This window comes from Ptychodera flava, chromosome 19 (assembly GCF_041260155.1).
Source record: "Ptychodera flava strain L36383 chromosome 19, AS_Pfla_20210202, whole genome shotgun sequence".
NCBI lineage: Eukaryota > Metazoa > Hemichordata > Enteropneusta > Ptychoderidae > Ptychodera > Ptychodera flava.
This window is the reverse complement of record NC_091946.1, coordinates 23089134-23113694: the sequence shown is the minus strand read 5'-3', so window position 1 is coordinate 23113694 and position 24561 is coordinate 23089134. Positions and strand designations below refer to the sequence as shown.

Here is a 24561-nt window from a genome sequence, read left to right as displayed (position 1 = left end):
ATATTAAAGGGAAACGGTCGTAGGAACTGCGCCTGTGCGAGATTCTTGTTTACAATGTATTTCGTGCACGATATCTAGATGCACCTCATCACCACAGCTGCAACATTTAATTATACAATCTAGATTATGACAGACACGATTTAACTTTCATCAATCACCATCGTACCTTGGATAAAGTGTTTTCATTGGTCGCATGGGCCCCGACGACTGTATCCCTTTAAAATAAGAGAAAAAGTTCAAGTTCCACATCGTCACTCGTCAGTTCCGGCGTCTTCCTTCCTTACAAATTCCTCATCGAATTACGACACAGATATATGAGCCAATCATTGATTTTCACCTGCATGGGGCCACGAAAAAAAGGGCACCGCCAAGACTTGGCATGCACATTCAATAGAAAACATGGCTATTAACACGCCCTCTTTAACGTTTTACACGTACTTTATGTAGATAGAAACCCAAGCAACTCGGGGCTGACCGAGTACATTCAACCCTACAATCAGTAACAACATGGCCATTTGAGATACCGTTAACTGTTGTCTGTACAGAGATATCGTTTTTCTATATTATTGTACCAGTTTAATTTGTAAGATCTGTTGTGTAAGCTTACGTTATGAATTCATGGCCTTTTCGAAAAACTGTTCGGCTGTGGAGATAAAGGTTCGATGAAAGTGTTCTGTACAGAAATTTACGATGCGAAATATAACTGTAAGTACTTACTTGACATTTTAAAGTGGCACTCCCACTTGGTAACATTTTTAACACATTTTTTTAATGCCAACGGTCGATATTTGATGTGGCGACTGCGCGCGGATCACGAGATATCGATAAAAACATGTCCTCAAAAAAGTAAAAGTTTGAATTCCAATGGCCCCCCTAAATTCAGCTTCCGAACATCGAACGTTCAGCACTGGGGCCATCGTCAACTAAGCTATGGAGTACGAGTCTACACTGACGCTGCTGTACGCCACAGTAACACTCGATACGGTGATCGGTCATGCCCCGTGGGAGAAAGCCGAGTCTTACTGACTCCGAGAAAAAATGAAAAACAAAGTTTGCCGATTCCACCAGAATTTGCATAGGTGATAGCACTGTTACATGCGGTTGATACATAGCGGCCGCCGCGTGGTATGCGCGGCGGCTATGTATCGAACCACGCGTAACCTTGTGGCAGATGACAAAATGTAGTCATCAGAGGCGGCTAATATTTTACACGTAAAAACTGATATCTATGTAGTATAGGTTAAAAATATAATAGAGCTGACTGAGAATAATGAAAACTACGAAAACTAAGGAGAAGTTTTAAAAAAAACTTACCTGATGTGAGGGCATAATGCTGTATATAAGTCTTCGCAGTGGGAGGTAAATTAATCGCGTCGTTCGATTCTATTGTTCTCGATGGTAGATGTATAATATATATATATATATATATATATATATATATATATATATATAGTATATATATGTATGTATGTGTGTGTATACGTACACACATACATACACACATACACATACATACATACATACATACAGACATATACAGCCAGACAGACAGACAGACAATGTTAATGACGATGCAGATACATTGATAAAATGAAGTCCTCGCTTGTCAGTAAAAATAAGAGACTTTATTCGGATTACTTCAACTACAGACACAACTGAGCTAAACTCAAACATTTCATAACATCAGCTCAGCGATTCGTAAATTTCAACTGCTCCTTGATGTTGTCAAGGTTCCTTGACATTAAACCTAAGCTTATATGAAAAGTTTCTTAAAAATTATGAGTATGGTGAAAAATGTCGATATTGCAAATCAAAATTAATCCTTGTATAAATTAACGATTCAAAAGTCCCTGAAAATGAGTGTACGCTTGTGAAGTTTTACATGTATTCATTACACTGCATGTTTGCAACCAACTTCCTTTTATGCATATACGCCACTGCCAGTGACAAGAACGGTACAAGAACAAATACTATGCCTTCATGCGCACGCCAATTTGTTTTATGATGCGATCAAATACAGCTGCGCTGCTGGGCATTCGGTATGTCACAAGTTTTACTACGTTTGGCGCAAAATTTCTCAAAGATGGCAAACAGACAGTGTAATATTATATATTATTATTGCCTGAATACATGGGTTCATGTGCCCTAGAGCAGGTGACAATTTGCCCGACGCCTGGAGGGCAAATGCGATACCTTATTTATTGATACCATATCGATTGATATCATAAAACTGTCACGGCTAAGTCACAATCAGGGTGCTCTAGAGTGTTTCACTTTTGTCAAAATTTCATCTTGTAGACACATATCTAAATTTACTAAATTGACAAAGCTTAAGGTTTGGTACATATTTGCTTGAAAAGTTGTGAACCAAACTTTCTCAGTATTTCCATGGCAACCAGTTCTTTATTGTGTTGACACACCGTCACGGACACTACAAAATATTATGAGTTGATGGAGAAATAACACAGTAGACAATACAACATTTGTACAAATATTCTTTTAAAGTTTAACCAGAAAATATATACATCTGTTGTAAAAAATAAGGTGAATGTATAAGGATTTTACCCAGCTTTGCATGATTTCCTGCAAAATGATTTGTTACGAAAAAAAAAGAATTTTTCATTTTTTTCTCCCCATGAGCTTATGATTCCTCTAGTTTACAAATTTGCCCTTTAGTACATTTAAATTATTTTTTACTGCAATTGTTGAAGTCTTTAGAAAACATTAATAGTATTTGCAGCAAAATTTTGCTCATTTTTGTTAGTTTTCTAGTCATTTTGGGAGTATGGTAAAAGCGTCACGGACACTACACATTCAGGAATATGTGTGTGAAACAAACTATTGTTTATTATAACCAGTAAACCTGTAAAAACAGTAAAATTATGACAAGAATTGATTACAAACAAATCAAAAACATATTATTAAGGAAGTTTGACATAAAGTACTGGTATTTTTCAATAACCAGAAAATGTTATCAGAAATACAACACTGAATGCAAAAAATCTTGAGATAACTGGTATGCAGACAAAGATAACTGGTATGTAGAAATTACTACACAATGCAAAACTGTCCTAGTAACACTATAAAGTGAACAATAATGATTGACTGAACATTTGGTTTCCAACATATTATTGTGATCTGTATTTCAGTGGCGTCACAGACACTACACATTTTAATACTTAAAGGGGCAACTTCTTTATCAGTTTTAACAGACAATATCAAACACAAATTCTCTATATCAGAAGTTTAATTAAAGTCATGAAGAATATAATATAATACTCTCTTGCCACTCATAGTGATATTTGTAGGTGACTGGAGTATTTTAAGTATTTGGTCAGCATCTATTGTGTATGGGGGAAAGAGGTTGCAAATCTGACTGTTTATGGTGGTACTGCAGTAGTGTGGGCTCCATTATGGATCTTTGTCGATAGCGATGTAGGCCTATATAAGGGGAGGATTTTGTCCCGTAATGTTATTTTTCTGTTTTATCCCCTTGTTTGCATTAAAGGTTGTATTATTTGTGTTTGATAAAATTTCAGTCGTGTGTCGTTTGTTTATTGAAAGCTATGGCGAGACATAGTCGGATCTAGCTTGTGGTGTCATGATGCTGTAATCCTGAAATCAATGTTTCAAAACCCAAGTGTGTGGTTTCTCCTCAGTCGCAAAGTCCTGTCTTTCATAAGTTGTTGTGTCAGATAGTTTGATTTGATTTTATATGCTTGTTCCTGTTGTCGTTTTCATGTGTTATTGGCTTAAAAAAATAAAGTCAATATTTCCATATTTTTATCTTGTGTTGAGATTTTTTGTGAATTTTGTTTTGACCATGTCTTTTTGTTTTTGTTTCTTTTGTAGGCATTATTGGGGGTTCAGGGAAAAGAGTTTTTAATGTTTCGTCCTTTTCAAGTTCCTCCCAATATTTTGCTAGACTTTCTTTCAAATCTTTTGTTTTAATGTATGGCCTATATGTTGTTGTGAAGATTATATTATTTGTTGTTTCCTTCTTTATTTTTTTGTACTTTTTGTTGAGTTCAATTCCAGTTTGATTTCTGTTGTAATTCTAGTTATTTCTTTTTCCGTGTATTCTCTGTAAATTAATTTGCTTGTAAAGAAATCAACTATCTCCTTGAAATCGTTTGGGTCATTGGATGTACAGAAGTATCTGAGAATTTCACCTTCAATTAGTCCTTTAAAATTTGATTTGGGTAACATGATTCTCTGTGCAGGTATTGGAATGTTCCAATTAGTTTTGTGTGGGTTTTAATATCCAAAATATTTTCTTGGTTGTGCCTTGGGCCCTTCAAAATTTGATGTCGAGAAATGTTATTTTTTTCTAGTAATTTCTTAACTGTAAATTAAATGTTGGGTGCATTTTGTTTATTCTATGGCTGAACTCTGCCAGTTGGTTTTGTGTTCCAGTAAAAATTATGCACATGTCATTTCTGAATCTTTTCCAAAAGTGAATCACATTTTGGTATTTAGAGATTAGTTCCATTTCCAGTTTATGAAATGCAACCATTGCAATCACCAGCAATGCATTTCAGCCCATTAAACAGCCACATATTTGGCGATAGAGTTCATCATTGAATAGCCCAAAGAATTGAAGAAAGTCTTGCAAAATACTGACAGGAACTTGAAAAGGACGAAACATTAAAAATCCTTTTCCCAAACCAATAATGACCCACAAAAAGAAACAAGAACATAAAGGACACACTCGTCAAAACAAAGTTCACAAAAAGAGACAAAACGTTAACAAAAATCTCAACACAAGATAAAATATAGAAATATTGATGTTATTTGAAGCCAATAACCGTGAAAACATTAACATCAACAAGTATAACAAAAACAACAAAATATCTGACACAACAACTTAGGAAAGACAGAACTTTGCGACTGAGGAGAAACCACACACTTGGGTTTCCAAACAGATTTCAGGATCACAGCATTCAATAGACACCACATGATAGATCCGACTATGTCTCACCATAGCTTTCCCTTAACAACCAACACACGATTGAAATTTCATCAAACACTTATAATACAGCCTTATAATGCAAACAAAGGCTTAAAACAGAAAAATAATTTTAAGGGATATAAACCCTCCCCTTATATACATCACTGTTGATATAGATCCGTAACGGAGCCAACTCTACTGCAGCACCATGATAAATAGTCAAATGTGCAACCACTTACACTTCTTATATATCGCCATAGCTTTCCCTTAACAAACAACACACGATTGAAATTTCATCAAACACTAATAATACAGCCTTATAATGCAAACAAAGGGTTAAAACAGAAAATAATTTGAAGGGACATAAACCCTCCCCTTATATGCATCACTGTTGACAGAGATCTGTACTGGAGCTAACACTACTGCAGCATCATCATAAATAGTCAGATTTGCAACCACTTCCCCCCCCCCCCTTATATAATTCAAAAACACATTTTCTTTGTTTTTAAACGGATTTATTATGGTCTATGAAGTTTACTTCAGATGTCAGGGGAATTTGAATGTAAATGCAGTTAAAAATGGTTAACCACTTGTTAGGCGTAGTGTCCGTGACATGAAGCCAGTTGCAAATGGAAAGTGGTTTAATATATTTCATTTGATGTCTTACTCAAAAACTAAGTTACTCTCTTATAAAAATGTAATTTCAGCTGGTAAACAATAGAATTACCAGCTTAAATCACTGTAACAAGTTATATATGGACTTGGTGTCACGGACACTACGGTTGTCACGGACACTACATTTGGCCCCTTGTTGATATACTGAAACAATACAAGTGGTAAATGGATTATATTTTATAACACATAAGGAAGGCAAATAGGGCCACTTTGGCTAATGACATCAGCTCTCTGCTATCTGAATATGGCTGAAAGTTATGAGGGTGTCACGGACACTACAAAATTTTGGGACAAAAAATGTGGGCAACTTTCATGATTTGTCATTCATAATCAATACGTTGACTCTATAAACATTTAGTACCAACTAATCACAGTTGGTCTTCCAATCAAATAGATGTTTTAGAAAACATTCTAGGGTAATGTTTTCCAAGTGATAATAGAGAGATAAATCAATGCTGTTGTCAAAATATAAAAAGCGTAACGACACACCAATTTCACTTGTTATCACGCCATTTCCATTCAAATCCATGTATTAAGATGAAATAACTTGCAAAAGAAAGAAGAAATGCTATGTGATACTTTAAATATTCTGAATAATCGAAAAAATTAATCTAACAGTTTCAAAAAGTGAGTTTAAAAAATGTGCTTTTTCAGATGAAACAGCGTAACGCCCATTTTGACCCATTTTTAGGGTACTTTTTCACTACTCGGCCCAAAGTCATCACAAAAACTCCATTTTTTCGATGGGGTCTGTTTGGTTCTACTGGTTGTTTCATATTAAGAACAATGTTTCATTAAATTTTGCTCAACATAGTTTTATATTAGAGCGTAACATGTCGAAATCTGTCTATAGCACCCTGATTGTGACTGACCTGTTAGTAAATAATACTTCAAATAAACGGCTATTTTCAGTCAATAGAATTGTATAAGCAATTCTGGTGGATGAATCAGAGAAATACGATTTGAAAATGCACCAAAATGCATTCAATGCACCCTGGTTAGACTGTATTGCACACTTCCTGAACATTTATACAGAAAAGTCATCTTCGTGAAGCAATTTATCGCATCATTTACATACAACCTGATAATCTTCTGTCTCGTCACGCATAGTCATGTGCTATAGTAAGAAATATTTTTTGACCTTTTTTATCAACCTTTGACCTTTTTTTCTTATCAACCTTTGTCACCTATATTGTCTGGTGAACTGCCCTGCCAGACGCTACACTTTTGAGAGAAACCGACGACCCTTTCGTCGGCAGACCATCAGAAATAAGATAGCCCAGAAAAGAATAAACGTGAACGATAACAAAACTGTTCCGGTGTAACCTTCCCTGATCGACGTGACAACCTTTTCCACTGGAAAGAAAACAAACAAATGAGTGTTAAAGAAAGTATGAGTAATCAAAACGACACAAATAACTGCAAAAGTGTGGAGCTAATGAAAATCTGATGCTGCATGTGATGAATGTGGATTGATTTTCGATTCGTGTCAAAATAATTGTTTTGCGAAGTGAATGCTGAGTGGAAAGACACGTAGAATAACATTGGAATAAGAACAGTAGAATGGGCAGCAGAAAGTCAAGATGTTACGCGTTGAATAGAAACTTGTGGAGTAAAAATTGAAAATAGACCTGTGAAACGAAAACTAATTTAGATATGGATTGGTGCGGATGCGTATAAGTTGGTGACACAAAGTCAGTGCGTTCATTGACATCAAGAAGCTACCAAACAAGTTACAGGGAGGGTTTCGTTTTGTCTGCGGCTATGCCCATGGGACCATACAACGGGAGTGGTGCTATGCACAACATATCCCAACATCCTTTGTGCATATGTGGTGACAACGGCCGAAGCAGCCTCAGTTATAAACGAAGGGAAGCAACCATGAGTTTATTTGGCGAAATCTCTGGGTAACTGGAAAGCTACAAAACTGGTGAACTATGGACTTGCATCAAATGCTGGATTTGCTTCACACTTTGGCACTCATAGTCTTTTTCTGGGAAAAGGCAATGTTTATCAACGAGAAAGTCACGCAGCTGCAGACGGGACGACACCACCCTTTAAAGTTTAAATTATGTACACAAATTCAGCAAATTACAGATGTCATGCAGAATTTGAACACAGCGTCTTCTGCGGAAAAAAAGGAAGTCGAAGCTAGTCGAAGGAGATATTGTTTGTTGTTTTTGACGGGAATTCAACAAAAGTGTGTCGTCCTGTTGTTTATAATTTCAGTATACGATACTTGCATACGTACATTTAAATACTGAACAACTCTCCGAAAACAAAGTCAAGAAAACCTTCCGATTATGCCCTGAGTAGTATAGCCAGGAGGAAACAGATTGTATAAATCGATTATCTTCCAGAAATACTTGAACGAATAAGACTCAGAGTCTACCATACCTGTTATTGTGCCAGGAGGCGCTATTTTTGATCCTATTGCGCTGATGCTGCGAATAAGGTGATTGTACTGCAAGAGAAAATGTACAGGAAATGTCTTTCAATTATTAGTGTTACAGCAGGTAACAGACCATCTCTTCGGAAGGTATTGTTGTTTTGAATTCATGGTTCAGCTTTTGTTACAGTTATTAAAGGGAAACAGTCGTCGGAACTGCGCCTATGCGAGTTTCTTGTTCACAAACAATGTATTTCGTGCATGATATCTCTAGATGCACCTCGTCATAGCTTCAACATTTAAATTACACGATGTAGATTATGACAGACATGTTTTACTTTTCACAAATCACAACCGTACCTTAGATACAGTGTTTACATTGGTCGTATGGGTCCCATACGACCTTTGAGCGCAGTTCCGACAACTGTGTCCCTTTAATATCATTTAAACTCAACTGAAAATTAAACTAGAGCAAGTATTAAACAACAGAAAGGGAAAAGTCGTCACATTTTAACAATATTTTGGTATATATTTGGGTTTCATTTGGGTGCTTGATTTTGTTCCACTACTTGACTTGTGACTTGCCAAGGGGCGTCAAATTTCGCTATCGCCGGCCTCAAACGTGTTAGACAACTAATAACATCATCGGACATGTCAAACGACTGTATTGACAACCAACTCGTTTCAGTGAAAGATTGTGAGAGACAACATTTCACAGGAAAAAAATAAGAAAAAATCATATTGAACTACAATAACTCGTTGCCCATGAATAACGGTAGGTAGGCGATATTAAAATTGGCGACTTTATCGCCATAAACAATATTGAAATACAATGACTATGTCTCTTTAAAAGTATTTGAAGAGAATACTGTGTGTCTGTGGATAATATTTAAAAAAGGCGATCACATACATCATTCTGGATAATATTTAGAGGTAGCCACTGTCCCTTGCTTTGAATGAGATTGTTCTTATGTGAACTTTCTTTAAAATGTTTAAAGATTGCGACTCCGTTCTTTCCTAAAGTTCAAAAAATGACGACATCTCTTTAACGTAGAATGCGCCTCAAGGACAGATATTTGGGCTCTCTTTTACAATTCTTTTTCTGACCAACCACTTGCGAGGGTTCATTTTAAAGTTCTTGGAGTAAGTAAACTTTTTACTGTCTTAGTTTTTCGAAAATCGAAACTTATTTTTCTCCATAGACGGCTGCCATTTTGAATTTCAAATATCGCTAAATTTTGGTTAATTTGTTTCTCTATTACCAAACTTTGCACAGTGTCCCCCGATTTTTATTCTTGATTTTGAAAGAGAATGGTTTGAATATTCATTGAGAAATGTTTGAGCAAAAGTTTAAGTATTTCATTTTCGAGGCGCATACTACCTTGAAACGATACACGAATTGCTGTTTCGGACCAAACACGATTGGAACTAATTTGGGATAATTGGATGGTGAAGTAATGTCTGTTTGATCTGCAAATGTAAGCTCATCTGCTTTTCTTTTTAAGTTACACAATTGTTTTATGAGTAATTTGTAATATTGCAACAATCAACTAAAGAGCACTTAACACTTTTGAGAAATTTTAAAAATATGAAAATCAAATTATTCCAAATTAGTTCCAATCGTGTTACCAGCTTTACTTCTCACCTGATCGGTTACGTAGATAATTTTGTTCACTTCGTCGTAAGTCAATCCAGTAGGATGGAAAAATTTCGCTTCCTCTCCGACGCCATCTGACTGGCCCTCATGTCCCCCGACAAACGTCTTCACCTCGCCTGAAAGCGCATAATAGTAACATAAAACCAAGGACTTTTTTTGTCTCTCAACAGTATATTACGTCAGACAAAATCATCAGGAATCTACAGTTCCTGGATGCATCACTGTCTTTGGCAAACTAAAGCGCCATCTTCTTGGGTTTCAAAAAAAAAACCCGCAGGACGTTCCATGAGAAGTATACACCACTACTTAAACTGTTTTGTAACACAATTTGCAATACTGATACCTACCCTCTTTACTGACGGTCCGAATACAGTTATTGTCCTGGAAAGAAGTGAAGAGAAAACAAAAATTACAGAGTTTTCTTTCTTGGATGACGGTTGTTAAATTACACTGTGGCAAACAAAGATTTCATACGACAAGACACTGAAAAAATCTTCAGTGGAGACGAGAACTCCTACATTCAGCTGAAAACAGACTCTTTTTTGCAATGAATATCAATATTCATTTGACAAAACATCGCCACAACCGTCGCTTACCGATACATAACGTCGCGATGGACAGGCGGATCGGAATAACGTATGCACGCATGCACTGAATAAAATGTACAAGTAAAGTTGTAACGGTATTGAGGTATGCGCCTCGGGGACAGATATTTAGACTCCAAAACTTTTACAATTCTTTTATGATTTACCACTTGTTGGGGCTCATTTTAAAGTTCTTGGAGTAAGAAAAAAATTCACCGGCTTAGTTTTTTCGAAAATCGTCAATTATATTTTTCTCTATAGAGTTAGCACAGGGATGGCGGCCATTTTGAATTTCAAATATCTGTAAGTGTCAGGTACTTTGTTTTTCTAGTACCAATATTTAAGCGGTGACCCCCGATTGTTATTACTGTTTTGGTAAGAGTATGGCTGAAAGTTTCATCGAGGAAAGTGTGAGCAAAAGTTTAATTCTTTCACTTCCGAGGCGCATACTACACTAAGAAACGTTACCAGAAACTTACAAACTCCACGACATATAAGATTTGGTATTCCGCGTCGTACGCCATGCCCTCTGGATAGTTCAACATGGCCTGGGTACCCAAGCCGTCAACGAAACCTGGTTTGCCGCTACCGACAAATGTAGTCACCATACCTTTGAATAAAAGAAAAGCAATTTGTAATATCAGGCCTCATCAAGGTGAACGATGGTGGCGGAGGGGAACATGTACCATTTGTTGTTTGCCAAGCTTTGAACCTTTCTTACAAACGCGTACACAAAGTGGAATTACCGCGTTTTGATGAAAAATAATTTCTTTTCCCTACAGTCATAGCGAGGTAAACCTGCGTAAAACTTCTAATCCCATGTAAGTTGAAGAGATCACGCAAGCTTTTATTGAAGCGCATTTGATTGATAAAGCGAAATAACACGATTAAAATATTTGATGCCAAGTTCACATCTGGCGAAGTCGAAAGACAGGAAATTGCCAATCACTAAAGATTACTAACATTAATGGTAAAGTATAAGACTACTACTATAACAGTACATCACAAACAAATGATAAAAGTCTCACCTAGTGTCTATGCTACAAGACACTCAGGATTGTCAGTTGAGCCTTTGACAAGTGAAATATCTTAAGTTTCATTTCTACACCAAGGGGTTTCGTTCAAGCAACATGAAAGTTGTATATATCTCAATAGAAGTAAAACTTACCGTCAGAGAGGTCTATGATTCGTATGACATGGTTGTACTAAAAAAGGAAAAAAAAAAAAGCCTAAGGTTAGCAAATCACAGGACTACTCTAATTAATTCACGAAAACGATGTATCTTCCAAGGGAACGCTAAACTGTTCTCAAAGTATACTCTTTCGGAATCAGGAATAAATCTGGGTTCTCGTGAAAATGTTTTGAACTAGATAAGTTTAATTAATTTCTTAACATTCTTATATTGACGTCTTCTTGATTTCTTACTTTCTGAATGTTCAACTTGTCACAATCCTCTATGTTATCTCTTTGGGGGATAGGCCTAATGTATTTTATATTCTTTGTTAGAAATAATGTTGTCGAAAACGAACTTTTTCTGTTTCACAGTCACAGAAGTTGATGATTAACGAAAAATGAGCCTTTTCCAAGAAAGCTGTCGGTACCAAAGTTTGAGATAAAACAGTGCATGACCATGATGTACGTGAATCGGTCAGTCTGTTCATAGAGAAAGATGGATCTGTCTATATGTTTCTCTGTGGTCTGTTTGACACATTCACCAACATGGTTTAGCCCAATCCCACTCATTTCTATAGCAAAGGTGGACTTCTAAACATGAAAATGGGGGTGAAACGGTTAAGTAAAGTCGCTTTTGGTTTAATACACGGCGGATAGACCCTGTGACGCATAGGCAGACCGCCGCACAGGTGACCACAAGAGACTGCGGTTTAACCTACATGATCGGCGACGAATAATCGGTATCCGTCTGGGTCGACAGTGACACCAGCTGGATGGTAAAACGTGGCGCCTCTGCCCTTGCCATTTTTCAGTCCCTTCGATCCTCCGGCCAGGGTGGTCACTTCACCGTCCGGTAAACTGACCTCACGTATCGCGTGATTATCCTAGAACGATCAGAAATGTGGCCATTATTGGACAACGCCAACAATTCTGTGAAATTTCAAACTTGAACAAATAAGACAGTGGAGAGGAAGCGGCATTTGATATATTAATATGAAAAAGTTATATGATGTATCGATCTATTACCTTGGAGGCATATTTGCGCCGTTCAAACAAAATAAGATTCTTCTTTAACTTCTTGAGAAACTTGTCACCGAAACTCAAAAATATCGATAATTAAACAGATTCATAATAAAAAACACAAGTGTATAAAAGGCACTTCCAAATTATTCATAAACAAAGGTAAACTACAGCAGTTTCTGAATCAGGGTGGCTCATCGTCTCCTCTCGGAGAGACGGAAGGTGAGCAGTGATATCAGTGTACAGCTACTTTTTCCGACATCCCTCACCGTGTCAGCCACGAAGAAGCGATCCTTGTGGACGTGGTCTACGGCTACAGCTTGCGGGTTGTTGAAACCCGCGTTCGCACCTCTCCCATCAACAAACTCTTCACGACCACTGCCGACGAAAGGTTTTACTCGGCCTAATGTGAAGGATAGGGAATGTTGTTAACATTTCAGCCTTTGCAGACCCTTACACAGTTTCACTTTATAATAAGTCTTTGAATATCCAAGACTTCAATGCAATATTCTACTTCTTGGAGGAGAAATCAAACAAAGGCCTGGTGAAACTGTTATTTCTACATCCATATAATCGCACAGGCTTTCGACACTGACTTGAGAAAACTTTCACCGACAGTCTATATGCTATGCCGGCTGCTAGAATCAACTGTTAGCATCACAGTTCAATCAAGAAAGTCTTGTCTGTCCCTCCCTCCCTCCCTCCCTCTCCCCCTCTCTCTCTCTCTCTCTCTCTCTCTCTCTCTCTCTCTCTCTCTCTCTCTCTCTCTCTCTCTCTCTCTCTCTCTCTCTCTCTTGTCTGGAAACAATACATTGTTTTATGGTATAAGGAAAATCCTCATCCTTACCTGTTTCTACTTCAAGGGACCTTATTCGATGATTTGCCTGTAACGTGAACAATTTATCTAGTCATATTCAAATACAACGTTGTTTCACATTACTTTAAAAAATACATGGAAAAGAAAATCTTTATCCTCCAGTCTACAATAACGAAAACCTTTTAATTTATTAAATATAACGTTTTTAATAAATGATGCCACAGACGGTAATAAAAAGCGGCGAACACGATTATGGAATACTGTATCATAAAATAACAACTTTCTTACAAGAGATACAATTTAGGGACTACTCACACTATCGCAAACGAACAAAGTTCTTGTCTTGCGATGCATAGACATTCCTGCAAAAAAAAGTGTAAAGAAGAAAAGATGTTCAATGGGACAGTGTATAAGCGCCAGTCTTTTTTGGTCCCGGATTTAAATGCTGCCCGAGGAATGGTATCTCTTTATCATCCCACACCCAAATGCTCAGATGGAATGTCTCACACAAGTTCGAGAATTTCTGTCTCGGCGAGTGTGAGACAGAAATTTATTCCTCAGCCAATTGATATTTTGCATAGTTTTTTCTCACATCCCTAAAATACAGTTATGTTATTCTATTGTAGAAAACGCCCCAAAATAGTCCACATTCACCCCTGCATTAAATGCTGCGCGGAACATATTTATACTCACGAATGTGTTTCTTCTCACTGCTATTTACATCTAACCGCATTTAATTTATTGTAGCGATGCATTAACGGTTCGTAAATCTGAGCTTAAGTATTTTTATGTATTTATCACCAACCGGGGAGTATACAAATCCCGTTCATTTTGAAGTATGTCGTTTGCCCATGTTTTACAGTTCCGGACTCTCATTCGTCAAACTACCCGCACGCATCGGCACGGGGATAGCGAACGACCAATAAGCATTCGCTAAACGAAACTATAACGCACTTAGTGGGATAACAGTGTGTGAGGTCTATCTATTCCACACCGGTGATCTCATACTCCCAGTGTACCGGGGACGTGAGAAATAAAAATCTTCATTTAACAAGCCTTCATGGCAGATGGTTATACAACTATGGTGGTGATGGCTAACAGCCTAAGTTCCGTCCGAGATACTTACCTGCCGGATGATGGAATAACGCCTTTTCACCAATGCCATCTTGATATCCCTGCGCACTACCGGCTACAGTTGTCACGTGACCTAGCGATGTAAGAAATATTGTCGTCTACCATTATTGTTTGACAAGCCTATCACTGCTGTCATTAATGTAATCTGGCATTAACCTCAGATATGGAGTGAAAAGGGTGCGTGACATAATTGACGCAGGAGAAACAGAGCAATCACCTGCAGATTTGAGGACTTCACTAATATAAGTCACTAATTTTAAGTATGACCATACTTTCATACAGCTCTTGACTTGGTCAACATCGTTTGCGCCCAACAACTACATTGCGTATTCAAGTCTCGCCAGATCACGCAATAAGTGGAAAATAACTTAATTACTGGCCCTAATTACGCGTTTGCTAGTACCGTCGACTTTTATTTTCTTTCTGACATTTCCCAACAAGATGCACTTCACATGATGGTAACTTGCATTTTAATCATCTTGTATTTAACTGCAATATATTCCATATGCTTTATCCGGTATATAGTTAAGCAATAAAGCACACCCAGCGACGGTATACCACGAGATCTTGACCAGTTCACGACATATATGCACGAGCGATAGCAAGTGCATATATGAAGTGAACTGGTCAAAATCTCGTGGTATACCGTCGATGGGTGTGATTTATTGCTATTATATCATAACAGTATATTGAAATTCTGGCGTGGAACGTCAAAAGCGGATTTTTGCTCAAGCTGAGAGCTCGTGCGTATGCCAGCCGTGGTATATCGCCAATATATCACAGTGTTTTTCGCGTCTCGACCAATCAGATCGCTCTATTTGGGCCATCAATATACTGGTATGAAATGTAACCTCTGTTGTCAGAGAGTGTGCACAAACCCCGTCTTGTCACTGTCAAATTTGCTCAATTTTGTTTCATAGGGCAAAAGAACATGGTTATAGTACTCAGAGCTGTGACAAAATCAAATACGGAAACTTTTGGGAAGATGTCAAAAAACAATTTGAATTCCGTGAATACGGCGATAAGTACCACTGATACTAACCAGTTTTGACTTCAATTTTTCGGATTCTGTCGTTGGCTCTCACTGTGCCGGGGCAGCCCTAGATGAAAGGACAATCCGAAATATAACATGTGCACTCATAAATTCAGAATTATCTGTCACCAATGTAAAAAGTTCCAAAAAATCCCTTGCTGCGTGATTATGCCTCTACAAATAGGCAATTTTGTTTCCGTCAATTACCCCTCTTCATCGTAACACCCTTTTTCTTAAACCTCGTGGCTCTTGAAAGGTCTTGCATAGATGTTATGAAAACACATTCATGAGGTTTATATGAAGCTATTGTGAATTTGGCATCTAAAATCGATATACTCACACAATCGGCTACGAATACAGCCTTCCCTACTGGATCGTAAGCAATGCCCCATGGGTAATGAAACCTGGCGTCGGTTTTCCTGCCATCACGTGAACCCGTGTCACTCTCAACACAGTCTTTGCTTTTTGTCCAATGTATACCTCCGCCACCTGCGACAGTAGCCACCACACCTGTGTACAAAACAGTTTATTGTATGCCTCATTCATCGAAAGTCGCTTGCTGCACAGCATTCAATGGTAATATGTTGATGATGTAACGGGCCGTATGATCACAATTCGATTATAAGCAAGCCGGAACTATTTTCGACTTGACAACTTCCGGTTTTAAAAATGATTAAATTGCATGTTTACGTAGGATATATGGTTTTTAGAAAATTATGCATAAAAATCGATAAACCGCATAAGAGTTATATATCAATACGCCTTTCGATGATGACAATCGTTCTTATTTCAACGGATTTTTGTCAAACATGGCAATAAAGCATATGCCAGACATTTGCAAATAAACAAAAATGGTGGAGTGAAGACTAATAATGTAAGAGCGTCATATAATAAAAACAAAATAACCCAAAGAAGGGACTATGTACCCTCGAGGAAGGGGACCATTTGCCCTCTGACGTCGGGCACATATACCCTTGTTTGGGCTATACTATTTAATATTGGTGAGGTTGATTCCCCTTACTTAGGTAGCGAAGAATTAACTTCGCTTTCAGTGAATACAATTTCTTGGCGTACGCCCATCAATTCTTTGTGGATTATGATAGAGCGCTATCTGAATATAAAAAGATGCACAATTGTATCTATATCGAATTCGAAAGAGGTAAAAGGAAATCTTCCGCTGAAATATTCGTTAAAACATTACAACAAGAGGAACAATTGGATGTTGTTAAGTGACGGTTCTGTTCTTACCTGGTACTGCAGCTACAGGTGCAAATCGAACGACAAATACAATGACGAAAGCACAGGCAACGGCGTTATTTGCCATCATGATGATCAGTTCACGAAGACGAATTTAACAAACAGCACCTAGACACAGAAAAATGCTAAAGTCAGCAGTGTGATCAAAGTTTGATTGCCTTTCTCTAATGTAAAACTAACAAATATTAGTACGTTTCTCGCAGCATGGTTCTAATCAAAGTGAGACCTGAGTGGACAGCATGTGTCAAAAGGAATGCATTAGTAACAGGGTATTGAACCGAATATAAACAAAGAACAGGTGTTACACGGGTTTGTTAAATGCTATATACAACCAATATGTTTCATATTATTCTCACTATGTAAGCAGTAAACATTGGTCATTTTTATGTCACACCTGTTCAAATTCAGTACAACAAACTTTGTTATATGGCATAATTACAGAAATTTGATTTGCATTGAATTTTATTGTATGGTCTAGTATACAATTATTCTTTAAAATGCAAATGAACATGAAATCTGTGAGCCATGTCCTCCAAACTTTTAGCATAGTAAGACCATAAAATAGTTTCAGTGCATGCAAAGTTTCATTAAATTTTGTTCGGTAATTCTTGAGATATAGTCCGTTGCACAGTTTCATTAATTATGCAAATGACCATTAATTATTTAGACCACAATCACAAGAATCTCCTCAGATCTCTTTCCATGAGGATTACTATGTACCAAATTGCATGATATTCTGACAAACGATTTTTTGAAGTTATGACACTTTATCTACGGGCGGACGGATGGACACATTCGAATTCAAACACCAATATAAAAAGTTGTGTAAGAAACAAACACTCCAACATATTTAAGGGCTGTTCAATTAGTAAATACTAAAAACAGTGTTTGCAACCTCAACACTTTTATTCACATATTAAACGTGCCAACAATTTTAACGATTTGTTTACGAACTGAAAACATTTTCGTTCGGTACAGCAGCTTCATCCAAATGTTGTTGCATATATGTACACAAAGAATTCCATTTCATCGAAGTGAATTCTTCCCACAATCGTACGACTCAGAGCACACCCGAGTGCTGAGCCGACTGTGACCCTCAAAGTATACCGGTCGGCCCCTGTACTCAGAGTTCCGGGTCAGCAACTTTCCGGAACTAACTACTATGAAATACCCCTGTGTTACTTTACATCACTGTGTTTACAGGTATTTACAACGACATCAATATGATTGAATCAACAGAAACAATAACCTGGTGTCCTTACTCGCAAAGAACGACATAAACAACAACCACACTACTGAGTTCCTGACCTGGAACTATATGCTTCTCTTTCGGCCTTCGTGGACCGTGGGGAAGCTGAAAGTAAAGGATACGGTCAAGGCCACTGAGTTCCCTTTGTTACTTATGGGTCTGTCTTCGATCAGTCTCTTGCGACTACACGTTCCAAACACCTTTGTGCACCATAAAACGTAGGGAATACTAGAAATCATGGGGCAACCACGTATAATTACGCAGTTGTGCCTACAATGCAGGTGGCAAGTCGATTTCGTGTGTGCGAGTTCTTTGTTCAGGCGTTTTCCGTATTCTGTGTACCACAGGTGCGCATTTTTAACACTGCATGAGGTATTTGCTTTCTGGCTGAGCTCAGACATTATCTCCGTCCTGTGGCGGAGCAGGTCAAAAATTTGCATAATTCATTGCGCATGCAAGGTAGACATTAGAATTATGACGATCTATGTATTAGACGCAGTCTTGGCAATATGACAAGCCAATTAAGGGATGGACCATTAGACCTTGGGAGGTGGGGGTGGTCACAATGAAATTGTGAAAATTTTTTTTTTACTATTGTAAATTTCTGAAATTTTTTTTTTACAATTGAGATTAGCTGTGCAAATTTTTTTTTTCAGAGTAAATTTTCAGATTTATAATTTTTTTTTAGTTCGTCGCGGTCTGAAGATAAAGAGGGCAAAGATGTGGTGCCAAGCACCATAAGCGGCCACGCAAGCGGTCAAGGGGGGGGGGTCAGGAGAGGGGTGTCCCCCAGCTGCCGTTGGCGCTTTTGAAAAATGGAGATTAAAATGGTGTTATTTGGTGGCACTTGGGGAGATTTTTGCGGGGGGAGGTCAGGAGGGGGTGTCCCCCTGCTGCCGTTGGAGCTTTTGAAAAATAGAGATTAAAATGGTGTTATTTGGTGGCACTTGGGAAGTATTTTTGCGGGGGGAGGTCAGGACGGGGGTGTCCCCCCTCCTGCTGTGGGAGCTTTTGAAAAATAGAGATAAAAATGGTGTTATTTGGTGGCACTTTGGGAGCATTTTTTTCGGATTACACATCTTCCTCTGAAACATGGTCTTCTTGCTCCTCAGTAGCTTCCTATAGTTTTGAAAATTGACTATTTTGGTTTCCTGGCTTCCCTTTCTACTGAGTGGTGAAATGCCTACATTCACCCCACCAAACATCATGCATATCTCATGATTTACAATTGATTTTGACAAGCTGAGAAGCTAAAATAAGCTAAATAATATAGTTAAATTTGCATATTTGTGTTTTTAGAGCAATTGTTGCCCTTTTTGATCAAAACATCTATTTCTCTGTAGCAGCATGTCCAAATTGATTGGATGTGTATAGATGTGTTGAAATTTCAATATTTGTCTTTTAGGCAATTTATGCCATTCATGGTCAAAAAATCTGTATTCTCTGAAAGGGCTTGTCCAATTTCTTTGAAATTTGCTACACAAAAACGATTATTCATGCAGATTTATTCAGTATTTGCTATCGAGAAACTTTCAAAGTTCAACCCTTTGTGTGTTTTTGTGTTGGGATTTGTTGGATAGATGGCATTCTACGTAGTGTATTGTTGAATGTTAAAACATGTGTTGCTGTTGTTTTTTGATGCTGTCTTTTGAGAAAAAAGAATTGAAAATGCCTTTTTAAAGCAAAATAATACATAATGACTTGATATGTTGTTTTATCATTATTGACGTGTTTCTACTTGTTCACCCATTCTTGCATTCATCATTGCAATAAATGCTGGGAAAAAAATGAAACTGATGTGGCCTGCATCTGTTTACCTTGATCTTAAAAGGCAAATACAACTATCTGTCTTGACAACCATACCATAGTTTCAATGTTTTACCTAGTGTACCTGCTTGGTTTGTACGCAGGAAACAAGTAGAAAACAGGCTCTATAATTTCATAATTTTCAAGTGATCAGAATACAAAAGTCCTGAAAAGATAAGATAATCACAACTTCCAGTATAAGGGATACAGTCACTCTAAATGTATAAATTAAAATTAAAAATGTGCCTGGAGGATGTACTGAAAAATACAGAAAGTTGCTTCCTGTCGGTAAAATCTAAAAAAAATTCAAAATTTTAGAGACTTTTGCAGATTTTTTTTTTACGCCTTTGTCTTCTTGTTTATTTTATTTTTATTTTGCAAACTAGTTTGAAGATTTTTTTTCCTAACCTTTTGCTCTGAAAATTTTTTTTTTCTGTTTTTGACCACCCACCTCCCAACATCTAATGGTCCGTCCCTAAAACTGTGTGGGGACTCTTGTACTAACACAAATAAATGTTATTCACTGTCCAATCTGCCCGGCCTACGATTTCCGGCCAAATAGGCTACAAAAAGTCAGAAGCCATCTCGTCGCCAGTCATTGGCAACACCCGATAAAGGACGCTACGGACTGAGTTGAAATTTCTTATCGTGGACATAAACGATAGTGATGTTTGCTTCGAGCTGGGACATTTTAAAAGTTTCGTCATGTGCACCGGGCATATGCACAGCGTGTTGGATATTGCATTTTGTTGGAAACTCAGCGGTTTTTTTTTTCTTAAATGTTGACTATAGATGGAGACGAGCATATTGGACGATAATATGGACTAAGCTAAGACGTGGACGGAATTTTAATCTTACTGCAGTTTGCTCCGAGCTGAGACATTTTGATAATTAAGACACATAGCGTGTCGGATATTCCGGCAAAGTGATGACATTTTTCGTAAGCATGGACTTTAGATATTATTAATATTATTAATCTTTATTTAAATTCGATAACTCCATAGATGAAACACCTCTTTTCATTGAGGTCGAATAGACAAAAGAAAACCATATTACAGCACCAACTTGAAAACACGAAAAACACAGAAGTACAGATATCAAAAAAACTACAAAGAAGCATCAGACAAGTAAATAGAATACAGAAAGTTGTTACAAGATTTCTTAAAGCTATGATTGATTTGGGGAGATTGTTATATTCATCCACACCCGCAACAGACAAAGTGTTTTGATAAAGAAGTGTACGTGCTTTGGGAACTTTATAAGGAGGTTCTGATTGGAAGAACGAAGGAAGGGATATAATTATTGAACATACTGGCTACATAGTCGGGGGTTAGATTGTGAGTTGCTTTGTAAATTTGGGCCAAGATATAGTCCTGAGATTATTGTGGATGCAACCAAACGTGAGTGATTGGTCATTTTTTGGCGTGGACGGAGTTTTAACGTTAGTGCAGTGTGCTCTGCGCTGAGACATTATAACCGTTTCGTCATATACACAGTGTATATAGGATCATGCACATTGCTGCCAATGATTGACTTTTCGTGTCCATGGCCTTAAGATAGAGTTAGGAGCTTATAGGAGGATACAACGAACTGAGATAGATTTTAAATTTCGAAGCCTGGATGTAGTTTTCATCTGCATTTTGCTCCGAGTTGAGACATTTTAAAAGTCTCGTCATATAGGCCTACACAGCGTATTGGATATTGCAGTTTGTTAGAAACTTAGCGTTTTTTCTCTAAAATATTGACTATAGATAGAGTGTCGAGCAAAATGGAGGATGCTACGAACTGAGATAGATTTGAATTTTCTTATCATGGAAATATTTTTAACGTTAGTGCAGTTTGCTCCGAGCTGAGACATTTTAAAAGTTTCGTCATATTCACAGCGTATTGGATATTGGGGTTTGTTGGGAACTCGGCGTTTTTTCTTAAATGTTGATTATAGACGGCGACTCGAGCATATTGGAGGATGCGACGGACTGAGATTGATTGGTAATTTCTTGACATGGACGGAGTTTTACATTAGTGCAGTTTGCTCCGAGCTGAGACATTTTGATAATTTATGTATTACACATAGCATGTCGGATATTGTGGCAAAGTGATTAAATTTTTCGTAAGCATGGACTTTAGATATAGTCCTGAGATTATTGTGGATACAACCGAACGTTCATGGAGTGATTTGTCAATTTTTTTTTGGCCTGGACGGAGTTTTAACAGTTTTAACGTTAGTGCAGTATGCTCCGAGCTGAGACATTATAACCGTTTCGTCATATATACAGCGTATTGGATCTTGCACATTGCTGCAATAATGGTTGACTTTTCGTATCACAGGCCTTTAAAGAGAGATGTGAGCTTATTTGAGGATATAACGGACTGAGATAGATTTTAAATTTCGAAGCCTGGACGTAGTTTTATCTGCAGTTTGCTCCGACTCGGAGCTGAGACATTTTAACTCGTCCTAGGCCTATAGGCCTACAGTGTATTGGATTTTGCAGTTTGTTGGAAACTTAGCATTTTTCTTAAATGTTGACTATAGATAGGATGCCGAGCATATTGGATGGTGCTACTTACTGACTCGGAGATAGATTAGTAATTTCTTAACATGGATGGACGGTTTTAACGTTAGTGCAGTTTGTTCCGAGATGAGACATTTTGACCATTTCGTAATATGCATAGCGTATTGCATGTTGCAGATTACTGCAAATAATTGACTTTTCGTATCCGTGGACTTTAGATAGTCCTGAATTTATTGTTTTTGTACTATTCATAGCGTGTCGGATATTGCAGATTGCTGCAAAGTGAATGACTTTTCGTATCCGTGGAATTTCATAGAGTCCGGAGTTTATTAAATGATGTTGCAGACCGAGATAGAATGGTAATTTCGTAGCCTGTACGGAGTTTTAACGTTACTGCAATTTTGCTCCGAGCTGAGACATTTTGACCGTTCCTCATACACACTGCGTATTGCATGTTGCAGATTGCTGCAAACAATTGACTTTTCGTATCCGTGGACCTTTTGATAGAGTCCTGAATTTATTGTAGCTGCAACGGATTGAGATAGACTGGTCATTTCTGAGATAGACTGGTCATTTCTTAGCCTGGACAGAGTTTTAACGTAAGTGCATTTTGCTCCGAGCTGAGACTTTAATAATTTTTGTACCTATACATAGTGTGTCGGATATTGCAGATTGCTGCAAAGTGAAAGAATTTTCTTAACGGTGCACATATAATAGAGTCCTGAGTTTATTAGAGAATGCTACGGACTGGGATAGATTAGTAATTTCCTAACCCGGACAGAGTTTTAATGTTAGCGCAGTTTGCTCCGAGCTGAGACTTTGATAATTTTGTACCTACACATAATGTGTCGGATATTGCAGATGGCTGCAAAGTGAATGACTTTTCGTATCTGTGAATTTTGATAGAGTCCTGAGTGTATTGGAGAATGCTACGGACTGAGATACAGAGTAATTTCTCAGCCTTGACGGAATTTTAGTGTCAGTGCAGTTTGCTCCGAGCTGAGACATTTGATAATTTTTGTACTACACATATATTTCAGACTGCTGCAAAGTGATTGACTTTTCATATCTGTGGACTTTGATAGAGTCCTTAGTGTATCTTGAGAATGCTACGAACTGAGATAGATCAGTAATTTCTCAGCCTTGACGGAGTTTAACGTCAGTGCAGTTTGCTCCGAGCTGAGACTTTACTAATTTTTGTACCTACACTTAACATGTTGGATATTGCAGATAGCTGCGAAGTGATTGACTTTTCTTATGTGTGGACTTTGATAGAGTCCTGAGTGTATTGGAGGATGCTGCAGACTGAGACGGATTGGTATTTTTTTTCAGCCTAGACGGAGTTTTAACGTTAGTGAAGGTTACTCGGAGCCGAGTCATAGATTGTCGGATATTGCAGATTGCAGCAAAGTGAAACTGAAGACAATAGATAGCCGTGAGCATATTGAAGAATGCTTGGGATTGAGATGATTTCGTCGTTTCTTAACAAAATAGGAGTTTAACGCTATAGTGCAGATTACTCACTTTTTGTTACACGCATAGCTGGTGCGGTCAGATAGTACAGATTGCTGCAAACTATTTTCGTGTCACAACGACACGCTACTGTAATCTTTACAAGGTATTCTTGTGTCAACTTTTTTATCTCATAATTCGACGAGCAGCATCGGAAAGTTGGTATCTATTTGCGTCACAATGTATGTTGTACAATGGAGAGAATGAAATGAAAGCCGTGGAGGAGTTTTCTTTAATCTTCGAACACTTCCTTGACAAGTGTTCACAAAATAACTTCGGAAATTGCGAAAGTGACCTCTATTCGCAAATGCTGTTAACTTTTAGAAATCTCGTGATGTTTTCGTTGTAAATATTTGCTTAATTGCCATGGAGATAATTTTGACCCTCTTTTTTATATCAAAATTGAAAATTAAGCTTGTGAACTTTATAAAGTGTCTGTCTGCCGAGCTTTAATAAAATATTAAAACTTTTTGCAGCGGAAAATATGTGTTTAGCAACACCTCTAATATGGCTTTCAGGTGGCGTTTCCTGTCCTGTCAAAATGTTAGTCTTTTTCGTTTTATGTAAGCTTTGGAAACCACAAAATAATAATAATAATAATAATAATAATAATAATAATAATAATAATAATAATACAGGAAATCAGTACGGAAGAATTTCCTCTCTGCCTTTTGACCGTAACGTACAACTTTTAAAATATCACTGATTAGGTATTTGGTTGTAGGAAAATAAATAAATCCTTTCAGGGGAAAGTTTTCTATTTGGCGACAGGGTTTTTCCTCAGTTTCCTA

The 24561-nt window shown here is 37.5% G+C and overlaps 1 protein-coding gene across 5 annotated transcripts in view; it reads right to left on the bottom strand.

Moving 5' to 3' along the window:
* Positions 1 to 1603: 1603 nt before the first annotated feature.
* The window catches only part of LOC139118946 (uncharacterized), a 28627-nt gene continuing 5669 nt past the window's right edge, over positions 1604 to 24561 (bottom strand). For 3 of the 5 annotated variants that reach the window (XM_070682525.1, XM_070682526.1, XM_070682527.1), the window contains exons 2-15: positions 16682 to 16798; positions 15774 to 15943; positions 15443 to 15500; positions 14393 to 14473; positions 13582 to 13628; positions 13297 to 13333; positions 12719 to 12852; positions 12149 to 12313; positions 11425 to 11461; positions 10736 to 10866; positions 10020 to 10053; positions 9661 to 9788; positions 8024 to 8090; positions 1604 to 6982 (exon numbers count right to left, since the gene is read on the bottom strand). In XM_070682525.1, coding sequence (XP_070538626.1) covers positions 6846 to 6982; positions 8024 to 8090; positions 9661 to 9788; positions 10020 to 10053; positions 10736 to 10866; positions 11425 to 11461; positions 12149 to 12313; positions 12719 to 12852; positions 13297 to 13333; positions 13582 to 13628; positions 14393 to 14473; positions 15443 to 15500; positions 15774 to 15943; positions 16682 to 16760 — 1305 coding nt within the window. In that variant the 5' untranslated portion in view covers positions 16761 to 16798 and the 3' untranslated portion in view covers positions 1604 to 6845. Of the gene's footprint in view, positions 6983 to 8023; positions 8091 to 9660; positions 9789 to 10019; positions 10054 to 10735; positions 10867 to 11424; positions 11462 to 12148; positions 12314 to 12718; positions 12853 to 13296; positions 13334 to 13581; positions 13629 to 14392; positions 14474 to 15442; positions 15501 to 15773; positions 15944 to 16681; positions 16799 to 17998; positions 18207 to 24561 lie in introns of those variants that run through there. The other 2 variants (XR_011548821.1, XM_070682528.1) reach the window with 2 other exon arrangements.